At 39.9% G+C, this 18,823-nt stretch overlaps 1 protein-coding gene and 1 pseudogene across 1 annotated transcript; both read left to right on the top strand.

The window, feature by feature from the left end:
- The first annotated feature begins 9,368 nt into the window (after positions 1 to 9,368).
- LOC543413 (purothionin A-1-like) lies at positions 9,369 to 10,497 on the top strand. The gene is made up of 3 exons (NM_001427986.1): positions 9,369 to 9,653; positions 10,002 to 10,073; positions 10,161 to 10,497. Exons 1-3 carry the CDS (start codon positions 9,416 to 9,418, stop codon positions 10,259 to 10,261), a joined length of 411 nt encoding a protein of 136 aa, NP_001414915.1. The 5' UTR covers positions 9,369 to 9,415; the 3' UTR covers positions 10,262 to 10,497.
- Positions 10,498 to 12,366: 1,869 nt separating this feature from the next.
- LOC123068296 (type-5 thionin-like) lies at positions 12,367 to 13,504 on the top strand (annotated as a pseudogene).
- Positions 13,505 to 18,823: the final 5,319 nt, after the last annotated feature.

Here is an 18,823-nt window from a genome sequence, read left to right as displayed (position 1 = left end):
CTCTTAGTTTCTTAGGTATTCCACCCTTAAAAGTATAATTAGCAAGCATGGTGGAAATTTCAGCTTCCGGTATCTTTCTTTTATTAGTAACAATATCTTTCATGTACTTAGCATAAGGATTCATTTTAAGCATATCAGTCAAACGCATACGCAAAAAGATAGGTCTAATCATTTCAGCAAAGCGCTCAAAATCCTCATCATCCTTTTTCTTGGATGGCTTAGGAGGAAAAGGCATGGGTTTCTGAACCCAAGGCTCTCTTTCCTTACCGTGTTTCCTAGCAACAAAGTCTTTCTTATCATAACGTTGATTCTTTGATTGTGGGTTATCAAGATCAGCATCAGGTTCAATTTCTACATCATTGTCATTACTAGGTTGAGCATCAACATGAACATTATCATTAACATTATCACTAGTTTCATGTTCATTACCAGATTGTGTTTCAACATCAGAAATAGAGATATCATTTGGATTCTCAGGTGTTTCAGCAATAGGTTCACTAGAAGCATGCAAAGTCCTATCATTTTTCTTTTTCTTCCTTTTAGAAGGACTAGGTGCATCTATATTATTTCTCTGAGAATCTTGCTCAATTCTCTTAGGGTGGCCTTCAGGATACAAAGGTTCCTGAGTCATTTTACCAGTTCTAGTAGCCACTCTAACAACATAGTCATTATTCTTATTATTCAATTCATTGAGCAAATCATTTTGAGCTTTAAGTACTTGTTCTACTTGAGTGGTGACCATATAAGCATGTTTACTAATGAGTTTAAGTTCATCTTTAACTCTAGACATATAATCACCCAAGTGTTCAATCATATAAGCATTTTGTTTCAATTGTCTACCAAAATAAGCATTGAAGTCTTCTTGCTTAACCATAAAGTTATCAAACTCATCCAAACATTGGCTAGCAAACTTAGTAGGAGGGATTTCAGCTTTATCATATCTATAGAGAGAATTTACCTTTACTTCCCGTGTCGGGTTATCAAGACCGTGTGTTTCTTCAATAGGTGATGGATTAAAACCATATATTTCTTCAACAGGCGGTAAATTAAGACCATGTATTTCTTCAATAGGAGGTAAATTCTTAACATCTTCAGCTTTAATACCCTTTTCTTTCATAGATTTCTTTGCCTCTTGCATATCTTCAGGACTGAGAAATAGAACACCCCTTTTCTTCAGAGTTGGTTTAGGAATAGGCTCATGAGCTGGCTCAGGAAGTGTCCAATTATTTTCATTTGTCAACATATTATTCAATAGAATTTCAGCTTCATCCGGTGTTCTTTCCCTGAAAACAGAACCAGCACAACTATCCAGGTAATCTCTGGAAGCATCGGTTAGTCCATTATAAAAGATATCAAGTATTTCATTTTTCTTAAGAGGATGATCAGGCAAAGCATTAAGTAATTGGAGAAGCCTCCCCCAAGCTTGTGGGAGACTCTCTTCTTCAATTTGCACAAAATTATATATATATCCCTTAAGGCAGCTTGTTTCTTATGAGCAGGGAAATATTTAGCAGAGAAGTAATAAATCATATCCTGGGGACTACGCACACAACCAGGATCAAGAGAATTAAACCATATCTTAGCATCACCCTTTAATGAGAACGGAAATATTTTAAGGATATAAAAGTAGCGAGTTCTCTCATCATTAGTGAACAGGGTGGCTATATCATTTAATTTAGTAAGATGTGCCACAACAGTTTCAGATTCATAGCCATAAAAAGGATCAGATTCAACCAAAGTAATTATATCAGGATCAATAGAGAATTCATAATCCTTATCAGTAACAAAGATAGGTGAAGTAGCATAAGCAGGATCATATTTCATTCTAGCATTCAGAGTTTTTTGTTTAAGCTTAGCTAATAATTTCTTAAGATCACTTCTATCATTGCAAGCAAGAAAGTCTCTTTTAGTTTCTTCATCCATAACATAGCCCTCAGGCACAACAGGTAATTCATATTTATTAGGAGAGCCTTCATCATTGCTTTCATCAATATTATCAGTTTCAATAATTTCATTCTCTCTAGCCCTAGCAAGTTGTTCATCAAGAAATTCACTAAGTGGTACAGCAGTATCAAGCATAGAAGTAGTTTCATCATAAGTATCATGCATAGCAGAAGTGGCATCATCAATAATATGCGACATATATCAGAATTAATATCAGAAGCAGGTCTAGGTGTCGCAAGCTTACTCAAAACAGAAGGTGAGTCAAGTGCAGAGCTAGATGGCAGTTCCTTACCTCCCCTCGTAGTTGAGGGATAAATCCTGGATTTTGGATCTCTCAAGTTCTTCATAATGATAAGAAGATATAAATCTCAAATGACTCAAAGAATAGAGTTATGCTCCCCGACAACGGCGCTAGAAAATAGTCTTGATAACCCACAAGTATAGGGGACCGCAACAGTTTTCGAGGGTAGAGTATTCAACCCAAATTTATTGATTCGACACAAGGGGAGCCAAAGAATATTCTCAAGTATTAGCAGCTGAGTTATCAATTCAACCACACCTAGATAACTTAATATCTGCAGCAAAGTGTTTAGTAGCAAAGTAATATGATGGTAGTGGTAACGGTAGCAAAAGGTAATGATAGAAAAAGTAATATTTTTGGTGTTTTATAGTGATGATAACAATAGCAACGGAAAAATAAATAAGTGAAGAACAATATATGGAAAGCTCGTAGGCAATGGATCAGTGATGGAGAATTATGCCGGATGCAGTTTATCATGTAACAGTCATAACCTAGGGTGACACAAACTAGCCCCAATTCATCAATGTAATATAGGCATGTATTCCGAATATAGTCATACATGCTTATGGAAAAGAACTTGCATGACTTCTTTTGTCCTACCCTCCCGTGGCAGCGGGGTCCTAGTGGAAACTAAGGGATATTAAGGCTTCCTTTTAATAGAGTATCAGACCAAAGCATTAACACATAGTGAATACATGAACTCAAACTACGGTCATCACCGGGGTGGTCCCGATTATTGTCACTTTGGGGTTGCCGGATCATAACACATAGTAGGTGACTATAGACTTGCAAGATAGGATCAAGAACTCACATATATTCATGAAAACATAATAGGTTCAGATCTGAAATCCTGGCACTCGGGCCCTAGTGACAAGCATTAAGCATAGCAAAGTCATAGCAACATCAATCTCAGAACATAGTGGATACTAGGGATCAAACCCTAACAAAACTAACTCGATGACATGATAAATCTCATCCAACCCATCACCGTCCAGCAAGCCTACGATGGAATTACTCATGCACGGTGGTGAGCATCATGAAATTGGTGATGGAGGATGGTTGATGATGATGACGACAACGGATTCCCCTCTCCGGAGCCCCGAACAGACTCCAGATCAGCCCTCCCGAGAGAGTTTAGGGCTTGGCGGCGGCTCCGTATCGTAAAACGCAATGAATCCTTCTCCCTTTTTTTCTCCCCGAACACGAATGTATAGAGTTGGAGTTGAGGTCGGAGGAGCTCCAGGGGGCCCACGAGGCAGGGGGCGCACCTAGGGGGGCAGGTGCACCCCCACCCTCGTGGCTAGGGTGTGGGCCCCCTGGCCTTGATTCTTTGCCAGTATTTTTTATTATTTACAGAAATAATCTCCGTGGAGTTTCAGGTCATTCCGAGAAGTTTTGTTTCTGCACATAAATAACACCATGGCAATTCTGTTGAAAACAGCGTCAGTCCGGGTTAGTTCCATTCAAATCATGCAAGTTAGAGTCCAAAACAAGGGCAAAAGTGTTTGGAAAAGTAGATACGACGGAGACGTATTAGTAATCTCCCGGTACTCCGGAAAATGCCCGAACTCATCTGGAACCATTCCGATGTCCAAACATAGCCTTCGAATATATCGATCTTTATGTATCTACCATTTCGAGACTCCTCGTCATGCCCGTGATCACATCCGGAACTCCGAACTACCTTCGGTACATCAAAACACATAAACTCATAATACCGATCGTCATCGAACGTTAAGTGTGCGGACCCTACGGGTTCGAGAACTATGTAGACATGACCGAGACTCACTTCCGGTCAATAACCAATAGTGGAACCTGGATGCTCATATTGGTTCCTACATATTCTACGAAGATCTTTATCGGTCAAACCGCATAAGAATATACGTTGTTCCCTTTGTCATCGGTATGTTACTTGCCCGAGATTCGATCGTCGGTATCTCAATACCTAGTTCAATCTCATTAACGGCAAGTCTCTTTACTCATTCTGTAATGCATCATCCCGTGACTAGCTCATTAGTCACATTGCTTGCAAGGTCTATAGTGATGTGCATTACCGAGAGGGCCCAGAGATACCTCTCCGACAATCGGAGTGACAAATCCTAATCTCAATCTATGCCAACTCAACAAACACCATCGGAGACACCTGTAGAGCATCTTTATAACCACCCAGTTACGTTGTGACGTTTGATAGCACACTAAGTGTTCCTCCAGTATTCGGGAGTTGCATAATCTCATAGTCTGATGAACATGTATAAGTCATGAAGAAAGCAATAGCAACAAACTAAACGATCATAGTGCTAAGCTAACGGATGGGTCTTGTCCATCACATCATTCTCTAATAATGTGGCCGTTCATCAAATGACAACACATGTCTATGGCTAGGAAACTTAACCATCTTAGATCAACAAGCTAGTCAAATAGAGGCATACTAGGAACACTATGTTTGTCTATGTATTCACACATGTATCAAGTTTCAGGTTAATACAATTCTAGCATGAATAATAAACATTTATCATGATATAAGGAAATATAAATAACAACTTTATTATTGCCTCTAGGGCATATTTCCTTCAGTTATTAGGTTTTGATGAATTTTTTTAAAAAGTAAAAAATGATAAAAAAATAAATAAATAAGGTAACAAAAGAAAGAAAGACAAAATTTTTGAAGAAAGAATCTAGAACTGGAAGCACATGTTTAATTTTTCTCTCTTTTCGATAATCTGTGCTTCTTGAGGAAGCAAATCCGTGTCTCCATGAGAAGAAATTATGTAATTCTGGTGGAAGCATAGTTTTTTTTCTGATGTGGTTCTCACGGAAGCAAATGTGTGCTCCTCGTGAGAGTACATTTTCCCCTTTTTTGTGCTTCTCGCGAAAGCAAATCAATGCCACCACAAGAAGCAAATATATGTGCTACCTGTGAAGAATTTTTTTTTCTATTTTGAAGAAGCAAATGTGTGCTTCTCGTGGAAGCACTGATTTTTCCTTTTCAAAAATAACAAATGAAAGCAAATGTGTTTCTCATGGAAGCACAACTACTTTTTGTGCGAAAAGAATCCCCATTTTTTTCTCCAATACCTAGAAAAAACCGGGCAAAAACCGAAAAGCCAAAAACCCGAAAAACCTCATCTAAAACCCAAAAAACACATAAAAAATTAAAAATAAAATCTAGAGAGAGCGCCCAACACATGACATGTGGCGACGGCTGAACGCACCTTGGCGTGCTCGCATGGCAGAAAAAATATGCTCTTGAAGGTCGCACACAAGAAATAACACTAGTCAGCTGTTCTCGGACTCGCGTCAGGCCATGTGCTAAGCAAGGAGACCTCCTTTTTTTAGGGCAACAAGCAGACCTCCTAATCAGGGGCACCCCTATATCCCGCCTTCAGCGAGAGTGTAGGTACCCACACTAAAGGGGAGACCGAGATGGGCAGCCCAGGAGCGCGGGGGGCCATAACCTGATCTTTTTCTGTTTCTTGTTTTATTTTCAATTTTTCTTTAAATATTAAAATATTCTAAATATATTTTAATGTTGAAAAATTATTTGAACGTTGTTGATCAAGCATTTAAAAAATTTAAGTGTGTATATAAAAAATGTTGACCATACTTAGGAAATTATGAAAATTTTGGATCATGTATATAAAAATGTTAATCAAGCTTTTTCAAAAAATGTTGAACGTATTTGTACAAATGTTGATCAAGCATTTGACAAATATTAAATGTGTATAAAAAATATTGAAAATGTATTAAAAAATAAATGAGCTTTTGACAATGTATATAACAAATGTTAATAAAGCAATGCTCTTGTAATTAAAAAAATGATCCGGACCTCAATAAAAGGCATGATACATCGAAACTAATGACCACAAATTTTAAAATTATGCCGGGACATTTTCCCAAATAATGTTTGTACAATGTAAAAAATAGATCCCATCATTTATAAAAAATGATTTTATCATTGAAAAATTGTTCTCACGTGTTTTTAAAAATGTTAAACATGTATTTGAAAAATATGAAAATTTTCAAAATATTTTAAATATATACAAAAAATGTACACCGTGTGTGAAAAAGAGTAGCCATCAAAATATATATTTCTGATCATCATTTCAAAAATATCAATCATGTGTTTCAAAAATGGTAAACGTGTAAACATGGTCCTGATGTATAAAAAAATATAGAATGGGCAGGAAAATGTAGACATGTGTTGAGAAAAGGAAAAGAGAAAAGTGTGTGTGTGTGGGGGGGGGGGGGGGGGGGGGGGCTGACAAAAAAGCGAGTAAATTGGTGAAAACCGATCGGAAAACATATAAAACCAAAGAAAAACAAAAATAAATACACAAAAGAAAAACCAAAGAATGCAAGAATGTGGACAGCGAAAGCGAGCGAGCAAACCCACAAACGCGTGAAAATGGGCTGGCCAAGTATTGTATCACCCTGTAGGCGAGGCCTATTATATATCTGTAGGGGCGATACATACACATACCGTTGTTCGCACATCACTTGGGCTTCCACACAAATTCGTTTTTCGAGAGAGTTGGGAGCAACTGTTGGGGAGCGCTCCTTCGGAAGCCTCCCAACGATCACTTAGGGGTGGGAAGAGAGCGCACCTGCTGTCACGTGTTGCGCTTCATTCAGATTTTGCTTTTTTCATTTTTCCGCATACATTTTTGGTTCCTTTTAATGGTTTTGTGACCTTTTGGATTTTCACCGGTCTTAGTTTTTTTTAAATGACACGAAAAAACATGTTTTTTTCCAGGAGAGGCACTGTTTTGCTTCTGTGAGAGGCACGGTTTCACTTTCGCGAGAGGCATCACCATGCCTCTCGAAAACAAAAAAAAACATGTTTTTTTATTTTTTTTCTTTCGCGAGAAGCACGGTTTTGCTTCCATGAGAGGTATGATTGTGCTTTCGCGAGAGGCACGCCTCTCGGAAACGAAAAATGTGTGTTTCTAGATCTTCTTTCACCTTATGTAATTTCGTTCATGAAAAAAGAGGCTCAAATTACGAAGCCCATAATTTAGCTAGGTTTGCATCCAGTTTAGATCAGGGGAGACACACATGGCTTGGTCTACCCCATAACACTCATTGTATTCCGATGATTATTAATGAATTTAGCTAGTGGATTGTGCTAAAAAAACGGAAAACCATTCAAGCAGCTCAAAAAAATGTCCACACATTTGTAATGAAAAATTTCATGACACTTACCAACAATTTCACTAATTTATAAAAAATATTCGTGACATTTAAAAAATGGTGTACCATCCAACAAAAACTCGTTCAAAATTTGTTCATGAAATATAAAAATGTGCTCGCTCAATTTTTAAAACATGTTCGTGACTTATAAAAAGTGTTTGTTACCATTGAAAAATGATTTCAGCATTTGTAAACATGTTCATGAAAATGTAAAAAATAGTTAGTGTAAATTTTGGAGAATTTTCACGGCATATGACAACATGTTCGCAACATATACAAAAAATTTCATGAAAATGTGAAAAATTGTCTACACATTTATTTTTGCAAGAAGTTCATGCCATACAAAAATGTTCACTCTTTTATTTACAAAGAACATGAAAAGATAAAAAATAGCAGGAACGAAGAAAGATAAAAAAGTATAAAAATATGTAGAGAAAAAAATTGGAAAGAAAAAAAAAGGATGCAAGCTTCCGAAAACCGCACGGAAGGTTCCCCAAAACCAGTCCCTACTGTACATAGAAGCTTCTCAAAATGGCACATGGAAGCTTCTCAAAACCGCTGTTGGGTTGGCCCACTTGAATGAGCTACGTAGGCGACCGCTCATTTCGTCTCGCAGTAAGCAAGATTCAACATTTGCTCGCTATGATATATAAATTATTAGGAAATCTTATGGTGGACTGTGGCCCACCCATCAATCCCTAGGTCTATCCCTTGAATCGATCTCTTATTTGTTTTTCTGCTCGGACACATGTCACTCCCATCTCTTCCCAAGCACGCACGTCATCAGTTTTGTGAAAGATTCATCATTAATTTTTTTCAACAGAATTTTATTATCTCATCAGACAAACTTTCCCGATCCCAGGTAGAGATTAGTTGGGTTCTAGAACAAAGTAATGATGCTCACTCATGAGTGAATCTACCATTGATGCGACGCCTTATGTTAGACATTTTTTTATATGATGATTTAAAAAAAAAATTAAAATGGCATCTTAGATACCTTAGTTTGTGCTTTGCTCGGCCTTCAAGAGGTTTCTGGATCCACCACAGGTGCTTAGATAAGGTGCTAAGTGCATCAAAGAACTTATAAACTAAACTTCCTAATGCATGCATAGGTGCTTAGCTTTTTGTAGCTAAGTTTCCTTCATTTAATCGTTTAGCAACAAAAATTCCTCATGCATATGTGTTCCGCATAGATTTGCTCGCTTGACATCGTTGCTTCCTTGGGTCTGGATGCTCTCTCTTTTTCTTATTTTCTTTGTTACTTCAACTTGTTGCCTATGTGACATTCTTAGCACTATGAAGCGCTGAGAAAAGCCTAAAGCACATGCGGAAAAGAACTAGCTAACTGCCAAAAGTTTTTGTTTTGAGGGATGCGCTTGCATTACCAACCCCTAAGTGACATACCATGTGAACTGTGGTCGCGAATAGATTGGTACGAACATGTTCGCTTGCACGTATTCCACAACCATCATCTTTATCATCTACACGCGATTTCAACCAAGTTTCTCTTGGGATGGATGACAACCATAAAGGTTGCCTTTTTTGCCGTTGCCGCGCGTGATTAAAGACACTTTTGTTGTCATTGCCGGAGTGGGCACCTTAGCAAGGCAAGAAGGACAAGGTCCAATATTTGTCCCTAAGCTCTTTAAAAAAATTCATGTTTAAGGAGTGATATGCAACTAGCAATGGATTTGTTGCTGTTGCGTGTGGTTAAAGATTGCCAGTGGAATTTGGAAGAATAGTAGCCCTCCAAACACACTCACAGTTAGGAGCTTTTGTTTTCATCCGGTTTACATGGCTGGCATGATATCACAAAAAAAAATACATGGCTGACATGAACACGCAACATTTACATACCACAACCATCACGTGAACATCCCACATGCCACAACCACCATCTCCTATAAGTAGGAGCCATCCAAGCCTAGTCTCAGCAATCCATCAACCAAAGCCTGTGTTCTGCAAGATAGCCTGCCAGCCATGGGAAGCAAGGGCCTCAAGGGTGTGATGGTGTGTTTACTCATACTGGGGTTGGTTCTGGAACAGGTGCAAGTAGAAGGCAAGAGTTGCTGCAAGAGCACCCTAGGAAGAAACTGCTACAACCTTTGCCGCGCCCGTGGTGCTCAGAAGTTATGCGCAAACGTTTGCAGGTGTAAACTCACAAGTGGCCTAAGCTGCCCTAAGGACTTCCCTAAATTGGTCCTTGAGTCCAACTCAGGTAAAGAGAATGAACTCCTTCTATTTTATATACTACCTCTTTTTTAAAAATAGAACAGATGTCATTCTGATAAGCATATAGTCAAGTTAAAATTATCCTGGTTTTCTTACTAATATGATGAAGTATTTTGAATATGTTAGATGGCGTTAGATGATCAGATTTGTCATGAATAATTTTCCACGAGTTTTTTTTTCATAATTTTCTACCAACAAGTAATTGGAAAAATAACTAACAAGGAACGAATGATAGAGACCATGTGAATATCCAAAACATCAAGCATATTGTAACCGGGGAATTATTTGTTTCGAACAGGATTTTATTTACACGCTAGATATTTTAATTTGACAGATGAACCAGACACCATGGAGTACTGCAACTTGGGATGTAGGTCTTCCCTATGTGACTACATGGTCAACGCAGGTAAATAAAATTCATCTTGTATTTGCATTCCTGTAAACTAATTGAAAAGGCGAGTTCCTGACACATAACATGCTATTTGGGCACCAGCTGCTGACGATGAAGAGATGAAACTCTATGTGGAACAGTGTGGTGATGCTTGTGTCAATTTCTGTAACGCTGATGCTGGCCTCACATCCCTTGATGCGTAATGATGCGTATCCATGGTCTGAGATTTCACAGGGCAAGGTCGTGTCTCACCTTTGCGTTCAATAAAATTGGATCCCATCGAGAGTATCCAAACCAGTGTGTCACCCTGTGTTATGTGTGTGTATTTCCATTCCTTGTTCGAATAAAAGTCATCATGTTGGATGCCATGTTGCATTGTTGCTGCCCTGATGTACTACCATGACTGAGATATAATGGTATATGTTGTATCATTTGCCTATGGATATAAACTCCGTCTGGGAGGCGCCAGTGCTGCGTTGCGGTGGTTGCTCGCGCGTCGGCTCAAAGGGCTTAGATTGGGGCGGCGCCCGATCTGCTGCTCCGTCTTTGGAGGTGACCTCTTGGGGTCGGTGATGGCACAGCTGCACTTCTCCCTCTACGGGACGACGTAGACGTGGCGATGGGTGTGGCAGTGCGGCGCGTGCGAGTGGTAGCATAGTGGTGTTGTTGGTGGGCGTCGTTGGCGTGCTTTGGTCGCGGACGCGAGGTGGTTGCTGCATTGTGGCTTCAAGAGTCCTCATAGTAGTGGTGGTGGTGGTGCCGACACCTATGCAGGCAGCCCTTCATGGTGTTGTGGAGGCCACGGCGTTTCTTTTTTCCTTTTGGTTTGGTTCGTCGTTGTTGATGTTCGCAGGGGCCAGGCCCTTACCTTGGATCAGAGGTGGCGAGGCATAAGACTCTGGGCGAAAGCCTCGTTCTTTGTCGGTGGTCGTTGCGGGTGATGTTGGCGCCCATGGGCGTCCTCCTCCTCTTGGAGATATTGTCGAAGAGTACTTCTTCACACTGATATGTGGCTGGTCGGCGATGAGTGGTATCGGAGGCTAATGGCTAGGATTGATCTATCCCAATGTTTGGCAGGACGGTCATGCGCAGGTATGTGCGAAAGCTTATTGATTGGCGCGGGTCGATGCCGGCGACGGCGGTGTCCTCGGGCATTGTCTTTCCTTCTTGAAGTCGTCTTCAAAGAACTTGCTTACTATCGCTCCGGATTGTGGTCATGTTAGGTGGTGTTGGCATGTTTGTGTTCGTGTCGGTGTTGGTTCATGTTGGTTTTGAGCCTTGTTTTTCTTTTAAACCGGTCAACTCTGTATTAGTTCTCTCTTAATGAAATCGATAGAGCTCCTGCCTTGCTTGTAAAAAATGGAAGTAGTCTACAATGGTGCATTTAGTGGACGTGTAAACAAGGTAGGATTGTTCTTTGTAAAAGATAGTATTACCGGTTTTAAAAGTTTAGAATGCAATTTTTTCTGGTTTTAAAGTTGAAGGATTAAATCTAGAGTTAAAGGACGAAAAGTATATTTTTTTCTTAAAATTATATGATTAGTGTAGGAAAAAAAATACAAAGCTCTAGTTGAGATGTCATATAAAGCCACGTATCTGCACACGAAAAACTTCCCGCGGCAAGCGTGATCAGCAATCTACAAATCTTGCACACCAAAAACCAACGTGACATTGGACACACGTTGTTTGATATACATCGCCAGCTCAAACCTCAAAGGCATGCACATGTGTACAGCAAAGAGATGTGTTTCTGGCATGCACGTATCGTTCCCAGCAACAACAAAAAAAGGTATTTCGGCGACATATAACACGGCACCCCCCCCCCCCCCCCTCTATTCCCATGCACGCGTGTCATTTTGACAAAAAATGTATTTTGTCCAAACCCCGCCCCATAGTTGCATGCTGGGACAAAATAGGACCAGCTAGAGTGAAATCGGGTTTTAAAGTTTCAAAAAAATCTAAACAAAATGTGGTTGTGCCAGAAATACATTAGTACTTTATTGTGTGTGTGTAGTTCACGTCAAAACGTATTTCATCGTATATATTTTTTATAGAAATGCAGTGAAAAAACGCGCAGACTTGCACGTAACATCCTACTGGATAGCTTCGCGCAGGTCACAGCATTGTCACCGCCGTCGTCGTCATCGGCTCCGGCCAACTTTGTCCGCGCGCCATCGATCCAACTTTTTGCCCCGTGTGGGAGAAGAAACTATGGCCCCGGTGTGCTTTGGTTTCACTTGCAACAACCAGTACTCATCTACACACTCCCACGACCATCATCTCCTAGTATAAAAATCCCTACCAGGAGCCATGGAACTCACTCTAGTCTCATCTGTCCTTCAACCAAAAGCCCCCATCAATACTTGTGCCTTCTGCAAGATAGCCCGGCAGCCATAGCCATGGGAGGAGGCCAAAAGGGTCTGGAGACTGCGATCGTGTGCCTACTCGTGCTGGGGCTGGTCCTGGAGCAGGTGCAAGTAGAGGGCGTGGATTGCGGCGCAAACCCCTTCAAAGTGGCCTGCTTCAATTCTTGCCTTCTCGGTCCTAGTACAGTGTTCCAGTGCGCAGATTCTGTGCTTGTCGAGTCCCCGCTAACTTGGCCTCTGCACGCAGCTCCGGTAAAGACAGACAACTCGCTACTTCTAATTTATATACTATCTCCTTTTCAAAGTGGATGTGGTTGTGATCCTAAAAAAGTGTAATGTCAAATTATAAAATTCCAAGTTTACCTATTAATTTAATAAACTATTCTGTATTTGTTAGTTGATATTTGTATGATCAGATTTGACATGAATAATGTTTCCGCTATATTAAGAAGTTTCTACCAGAAAATAGTTGTGAAAATAGCTAATACAGAATAAATGGTAGAGGCCATGCCAATACACAAAACATCGACATATTGTAACTGAGGAATTGTTTATCTCGGATCTACTTCGTTTTGGCAGATGAACCAAACGCCATTGAGTATTGCAGCTTGGGATGTAGGTCTTCCGTGTGTGACAATGTGATCAACACAGGTAAATAAAATCCATCTGAGTATATTTATATTTCATTTGTACATGCAAACTAATTGAAAAGTTAGTTCTTGACGCATACTATCCTATTTTGGCACCAGCTGACAACACAGAAGAGATGAAACTCTATGTGAAACGCTGCGGGGATGCTTGTGACAGTTTCTGTAAGGGGGATACTCTCTTGGCATCCCTTGATGACTAATAATGCATATGCTTGGTCTATGATTTCACAGGCCAAAGTTATGTCACACCATCGTGTTCAATAAAAAACAGGATCCCATTGAGAGTATCCAAACCAGTGTGTCAGTTTGTTTATGTGCTTGTGTGTATTTTCTTTTGTTGCTCCAATAAAGAGATATCATGGTGGTGTCATATTGATGCCTGCCTGATGTACTGCCATGATTGAGATATAATAATATATGTTGTATCGTTTTTCTGTGGATATAAACTCTATGAGCATATGCCTCACGTAATATTCTTTGGTCTTTGATTTATTTATTTTAGGCCTGACCTCAAGTTGTTTGATGTCTGTGATGTAAACCATGAAATGGATCTTGTTTTCCCCATTTTCAGTGAACACTTCTCTGCAGTATTCTGTTGATATGCCGAGGGTTACCTCCTTTTCGAAGAGGAAAATATTTAGTTGATATTTATGGCATTGATCAAACAAGTCCAGGCTACTACTTCAGATGAAACCGCCCATTTTCTGCAATATTCAAGGACATGTTCGACGCATAGAAGTAACTGCCCTAGTCCCTAGTCAGATGCATGTGTCTAGAAGTCCTCCGTATTTTCATCATGTCTCCATCTACCATTAGCCGATAACTAGTCGCTTGCGCTTAAATGGGCGAACACTTTTGATATATATTTATCCAAAAGCTTGTATAAATTAGAATTGTTGGGGAAAAAAGATGTTCTATGAGTTTAACAATTTTTTAAATACATGATTAACATTATTTTAAATGTACAAGTTTTTATATCTATATTTTTTTGTATACATGAAGAGAATAAATTGTAGAAGTTTAAATTTTTTAATACATGATTAACATTTTTTCAAATACATGTTTTGATATCTACTTTGTGCCAGACACATTGTACATTTTTCGTATACAGCTGAAACATTTATTTTATATATGTTTAACATTTCTCAAATACATGATTAACATTTTTTTCAAACATGTGTTTTTGAACATTGTTGTTCGCATATGTATTAAACAGTTTTTCAATTACGCGTTGAACATTTTTTTCAAATGCTATCACCATTTTCTAAAAGTTGCACAAACATTTTTTAACACTGCACAAATTTTTTCAAAAAATATATTTTAATGTCTACATTTTTCATACCCCATCTATATTTTTTATACACATCATAAAAATATACACGTTTAACATTTTTTCATATATATGTTTTGATGTTTAATTTGTTTCCATACATGTTGTATATTTTACCTATACATTAGAAACATTTTTCTATACATGTTTTGAATAAGAAATTATACTAGCATCGGGTTTCTCAACATAATTCAAACTTGGCTTTATGTTTTTGAAACCAAAATAGTTAGGACATACATGTCTCATTTGAGACCAAATGTAAGCTAAGTATAGAACAAGCAAATCCATCCATTTATATTTTTTTTAAATAAACCAATCGGGACAACTTTGATTGCAATAATAAGTCACTATCGGTCACTCTAAATGCACAACATGTTGACCGATATGCTTTGTAACAATCTTATTGCTAACAATTAAATTACCTTTCTTCGTTGGTCTCTCAAGATTGTTTATAAGGATTTTTTTTTCTAATAGATGCATCAACAACAAAGTTATGACCAAATCTTAATATAGGTCATTACTTGCTAGACACCTCTTCAAATAGGTTGGGAGAGCATAATGATTGCATGACTTGAAAAATATCTTGCTCTGCTTTTGGATGACCCCCAACACCTTGTCTTCATCTTTTTCTTGATTGTTTGCATATTTACTTTGAAGATCTTTGTCAACTAAACTTTGTTCGGCTACTTGTTGTTGTCATTGAAGCTCGTCAACTTCTATGGCATGAAACTTATAAGGCAAGAAGTAGGTTTCATTAACTTTAGAAAAAAAAATCAAGCATGACTGTTTTGTTATGTTTTCCATGCCCTTTCTCAATAATGCTTGCCTCTTTGGATTTGATGGATTTAGAATATATACTACTTAATTCGGCTTTTTCAGCCGAAGCATTTTCACGTTCCGAATCCTTCTTTTCATTGATTCTACTAAGTCACAATGCTTCTTTTATTCGAGTCAATTTTTTTCTCTTTGTTCCTGGCCCACGACCGAGTCCGCGAGCAGCCCACGGTCCGACGTCTTGGACAGTGGCACTACTTAGCGACTCATCAATTGATGTGTGCGGTCTGTGCGATCTTGGGTATATCGGTGTGGATTGGACATGGGAGAAAAAGGTGACGGGTGGATACTTCTGTAGGGTGCGGCTGGATAGGGCACTGGCTACTGCTAGCTGGAGCTCCTTGTTCCCTTTCGCTTCTGTGAGACATCTTGTGGCTGAAAAATCTGATCATTCACCAATTATCCTTTTTAATGATTTGGATGCAGCAAATAGGAGGATTGCTTTGGACAAACCGTTCCGCTATGAACAAATGTGGGAAACTCATGATGAATACTTCCCGATGCTTGAGCAGGTGTGGGCATCGTTAGGCAAGGCCGAGACGGTTCAAGATACCAGTTTGAAATTACATGCCCTGGCCTCGGCTTTGGCTGCATGGGGCAAGCACACTTTTGGTCAGGTGAGGAGTGAACTTAGAAGTTTGAAGAAAAAACTTGAGGAGCTAAGGTCTGAACCTAATAGGCAGGGGCCTTCCTATGAGGAGTTGAAAGTGCAAAACAGAATAATAGAGTTGAATTTCCGCGGAGAGATTATGTGGCGCCAACGTTCGCGCATACAGTGGCTTGCGGAGGGTGACGGCAATACAAAGTTTTTTCACCAAAAGGCGTCTATGAGGAAAAGAAAAAATAGAATCAGTGAGCTTCCGAGGGAGGATGGCACATTATGCAGAGATGAAAAGGAATTGGGCAGCATGGTGACTGAATTCTACAAGAATTTATATGCATCTGAAGGCACTGTTGGGATGGAGGAAGTGTTATCCCACATTCCTTGTAAAGTCAGTACTGAGATGAATGACATGCTTAATGCACCATATAAAGCTAGTGAAGTAAAGGAGGCCCTATTCCAAATGTATCCAACAAAGGCACCGGGACCGGATGGTTTTCCGGCGCATTTCTTTCAGCGGAATTGGAGTGTTTGCGGTGATGAGGTTACCGAGATGGTATTGCGTGTTCTCAATGGGCTAGATTCTTCGGAGGTTATAAATAAAACGTTCATCGTTCTTATCCCTAAGGTAAAAAACCCAACCTCTTTGGTCCAATTTCGACCGATTAGTTTGTGCAACGTAATCTTCAAGATTATTTCTAAAGTTCATTCTAACCAGCTGAAAAAGATTTTACCGGAGATTATTTCCCAAGAGCAATCCGCTTTCGTTCCTGGCAGACTCATTACTGACAATGTTATAGCTGCATATGAATGCCTTCACTTCATGAAGAGATCAAGGAGTAAGAAAAATTCACATTGTGCATTGAAGCTTGACATGATGAAAGCGTATGATAGGGTTGAGTGGAACTACCTTGAAGTTGTTATGCTAAAAATTGGCTTGCATCCATCTTGGGTTCGTAAAGTTATGCAATGTGTGAATACAGTTTCCTTCTCAGTTTTGATGAATGGTGGTCGACTGGAGGAGTTTAAACCCACCAAGGGCATCCGCCAAGGTGACCCGATCTCTCCGTATCTCTTCTTGCTAGCGGCAGAAGGTTTCTCGTGTTTGTTGAACTCCAAGGGTGAGAATGAAAATGTGAGGGGGGTAGTTGTCGCTCCTACGGCTCCTCCCGTCAATCATTTACTTTTTGCGGATGACAGTTTACTCATGTTGAAAGCAAATGATATCGCTGCTACTATCATCCGAGATACAGTGCAGCAGTACTGTGATGCTTTAGGCCAAATAGTTAATTTAACCAAGTCTTCTATCTTTTTTGGGAAGGGTTGCCCGGAGGCTACAAGGAATTCTATTAAATCCATTCTTACTGTTCCAAATGAGTCTTTAAATGAACGGTACCTTGTCTTACCGTCAGATGTTGGAAGGAGCAAGAATGGATCATTTAAGTACATAAAAGACAGAATGTGGGCAAAAGTTCAGGGCTGGATTGAGAAGTGTATGGCTTCATCTGGGAAGGAAATTTTAATAAAAGCAATCGCTCAGGCGATCCCCACTTACTCCATGTCATGCTTCTTGCTACCCCGGGGCCTTTGCAATCAGATGAATACTATGTTGAGGAATTTTTTTGGGGGGAGTAAAGATGGAAATAGAAAAACAACTTGGGTCTCTTGGGAGGATCTCACTATGCCCAAGTACATGGGTGGTCTGGGATTTCGAGACACTGAGCTCTTTAACCTCGCGATGTTGGCAAAACAAGGATGGAGAATACTCCAGGAACCTAGTTCGTTGAGTGCTAGAATTTTGAAGGCAAAGTATTTCCCATCTTCAGACTTGTTGCAAGCAGAAATTGGATCACAACCATCACAAGTATGGAGAGCTGTTTATGCAGGCTTGGAAGTTTTGAAACAAGGGCTCATACGACGGATCGGTGATGGTGGATCAACGCAAGTGTGGAACCAAAACTAGATTCCAAGGAACAATATGCTGCGGGCTTTGCACCCAATCTCTGATGTTCCTCCGGTTTTGGTTGCAGAACTAATTGATGTACCCTCCAGAAAGTGGGATCGGGCTGCTGTTTACCAGCACATGAATGTCATTGATGCTGAAGCTGTGTTAAATATTCCGCTGAGCACTTCTGCTTCAGAGGATTGGTGGGCGTGGCACTATGAGCGTTTAGGTATTTTCTCGGTACGGTCTGCGTACCGCCTGCTGGTCGATACGAAGAGGCGAAGGGAGGATTGGCTATACCACCATGGAAGTATGTTAGATATGGCATCAAAACAGAAACAATGGCAGAAACTATGGAAAGCAAATGTCCTAGGGAAGATAAATTTTTTTCTTGGAGATTAGCTCGGAACTCTATCCCGACTGGTGCAGTATTAAAACAGAGGCATATAGCTGATTCTGAGACCTGTTTTCTTTGCAATGCCGAAGTGGACAGCTGGCGCCATGCACTAATTGATTGCCGCATGTCAAAATGTGTCTGGGCACTAGTTGATGAGGACATAGTTGAGCATATGATTGCATGCCAATTCGATGATGCAAGGCTGTGGCTTACGGAGATGCAAGAATCAACGAGTGAACAAGTTTTTGCGAAGATTCTTGTGACACTCTGGGCAATTTGGTGGGCAAGGAGACAGGCAAAGCATGAAGAAATATCAGAGTCCCCTGTCTACTTTTTCTTTCATTCAAAGATTTTTGGATGATCTTCAGTTAATGCCAGCAAATGAGAAGAAAAAGCACGCTGGAGTTCAGAGAGGAGTCACGAAACGATGGTTGAAAAGTGGTCCTGGTGTAGCAAAGATTAATGTCGATGCTTCAATCTCCAGGAATAATGTAAGAGGTGCAAGTGCAGCCATCTGTCGTGATGACAAAGGTGTTTACCTGGGAGCTTCAGTGACTGTCTTTGATGGACTAGTCGATCCTGAATGTTTAGAAGCCCATGCTTGCTGTGAGGCATTCGCCCTAGCAACAGACCTGCAGTTGA

Source organism: Triticum aestivum, chromosome 1A (genome assembly GCF_018294505.1).
Source record: "Triticum aestivum cultivar Chinese Spring chromosome 1A, IWGSC CS RefSeq v2.1, whole genome shotgun sequence".
NCBI lineage: Eukaryota > Viridiplantae > Streptophyta > Magnoliopsida > Poales > Poaceae > Triticum > Triticum aestivum.
The sequence above is the reverse complement of the archived record's forward strand: the minus strand, read 5'-3'. Positions and strand labels throughout refer to the sequence as shown.

Excerpts from the sequence above, each read along its gene's own strand:
- LOC543413 (NM_001427986.1), top strand. The coding sequence starts at position 9,416 with ATGGGAAGCAAGGGCCTCAAGGGTGTGATGGTGTGTTTACTCATACTG. Across the intron at positions 9,654-10,001 it reads GGTCCTTGAGTCCAACTCAG|ATGAACCAGACACCATGGAG; the intron begins GTAAAGAGAATG and ends TTAATTTGACAG. Across the intron at positions 10,074-10,160 it reads TGACTACATGGTCAACGCAG|CTGCTGACGATGAAGAGATG; the intron begins GTAAATAAAATT and ends TTTGGGCACCAG.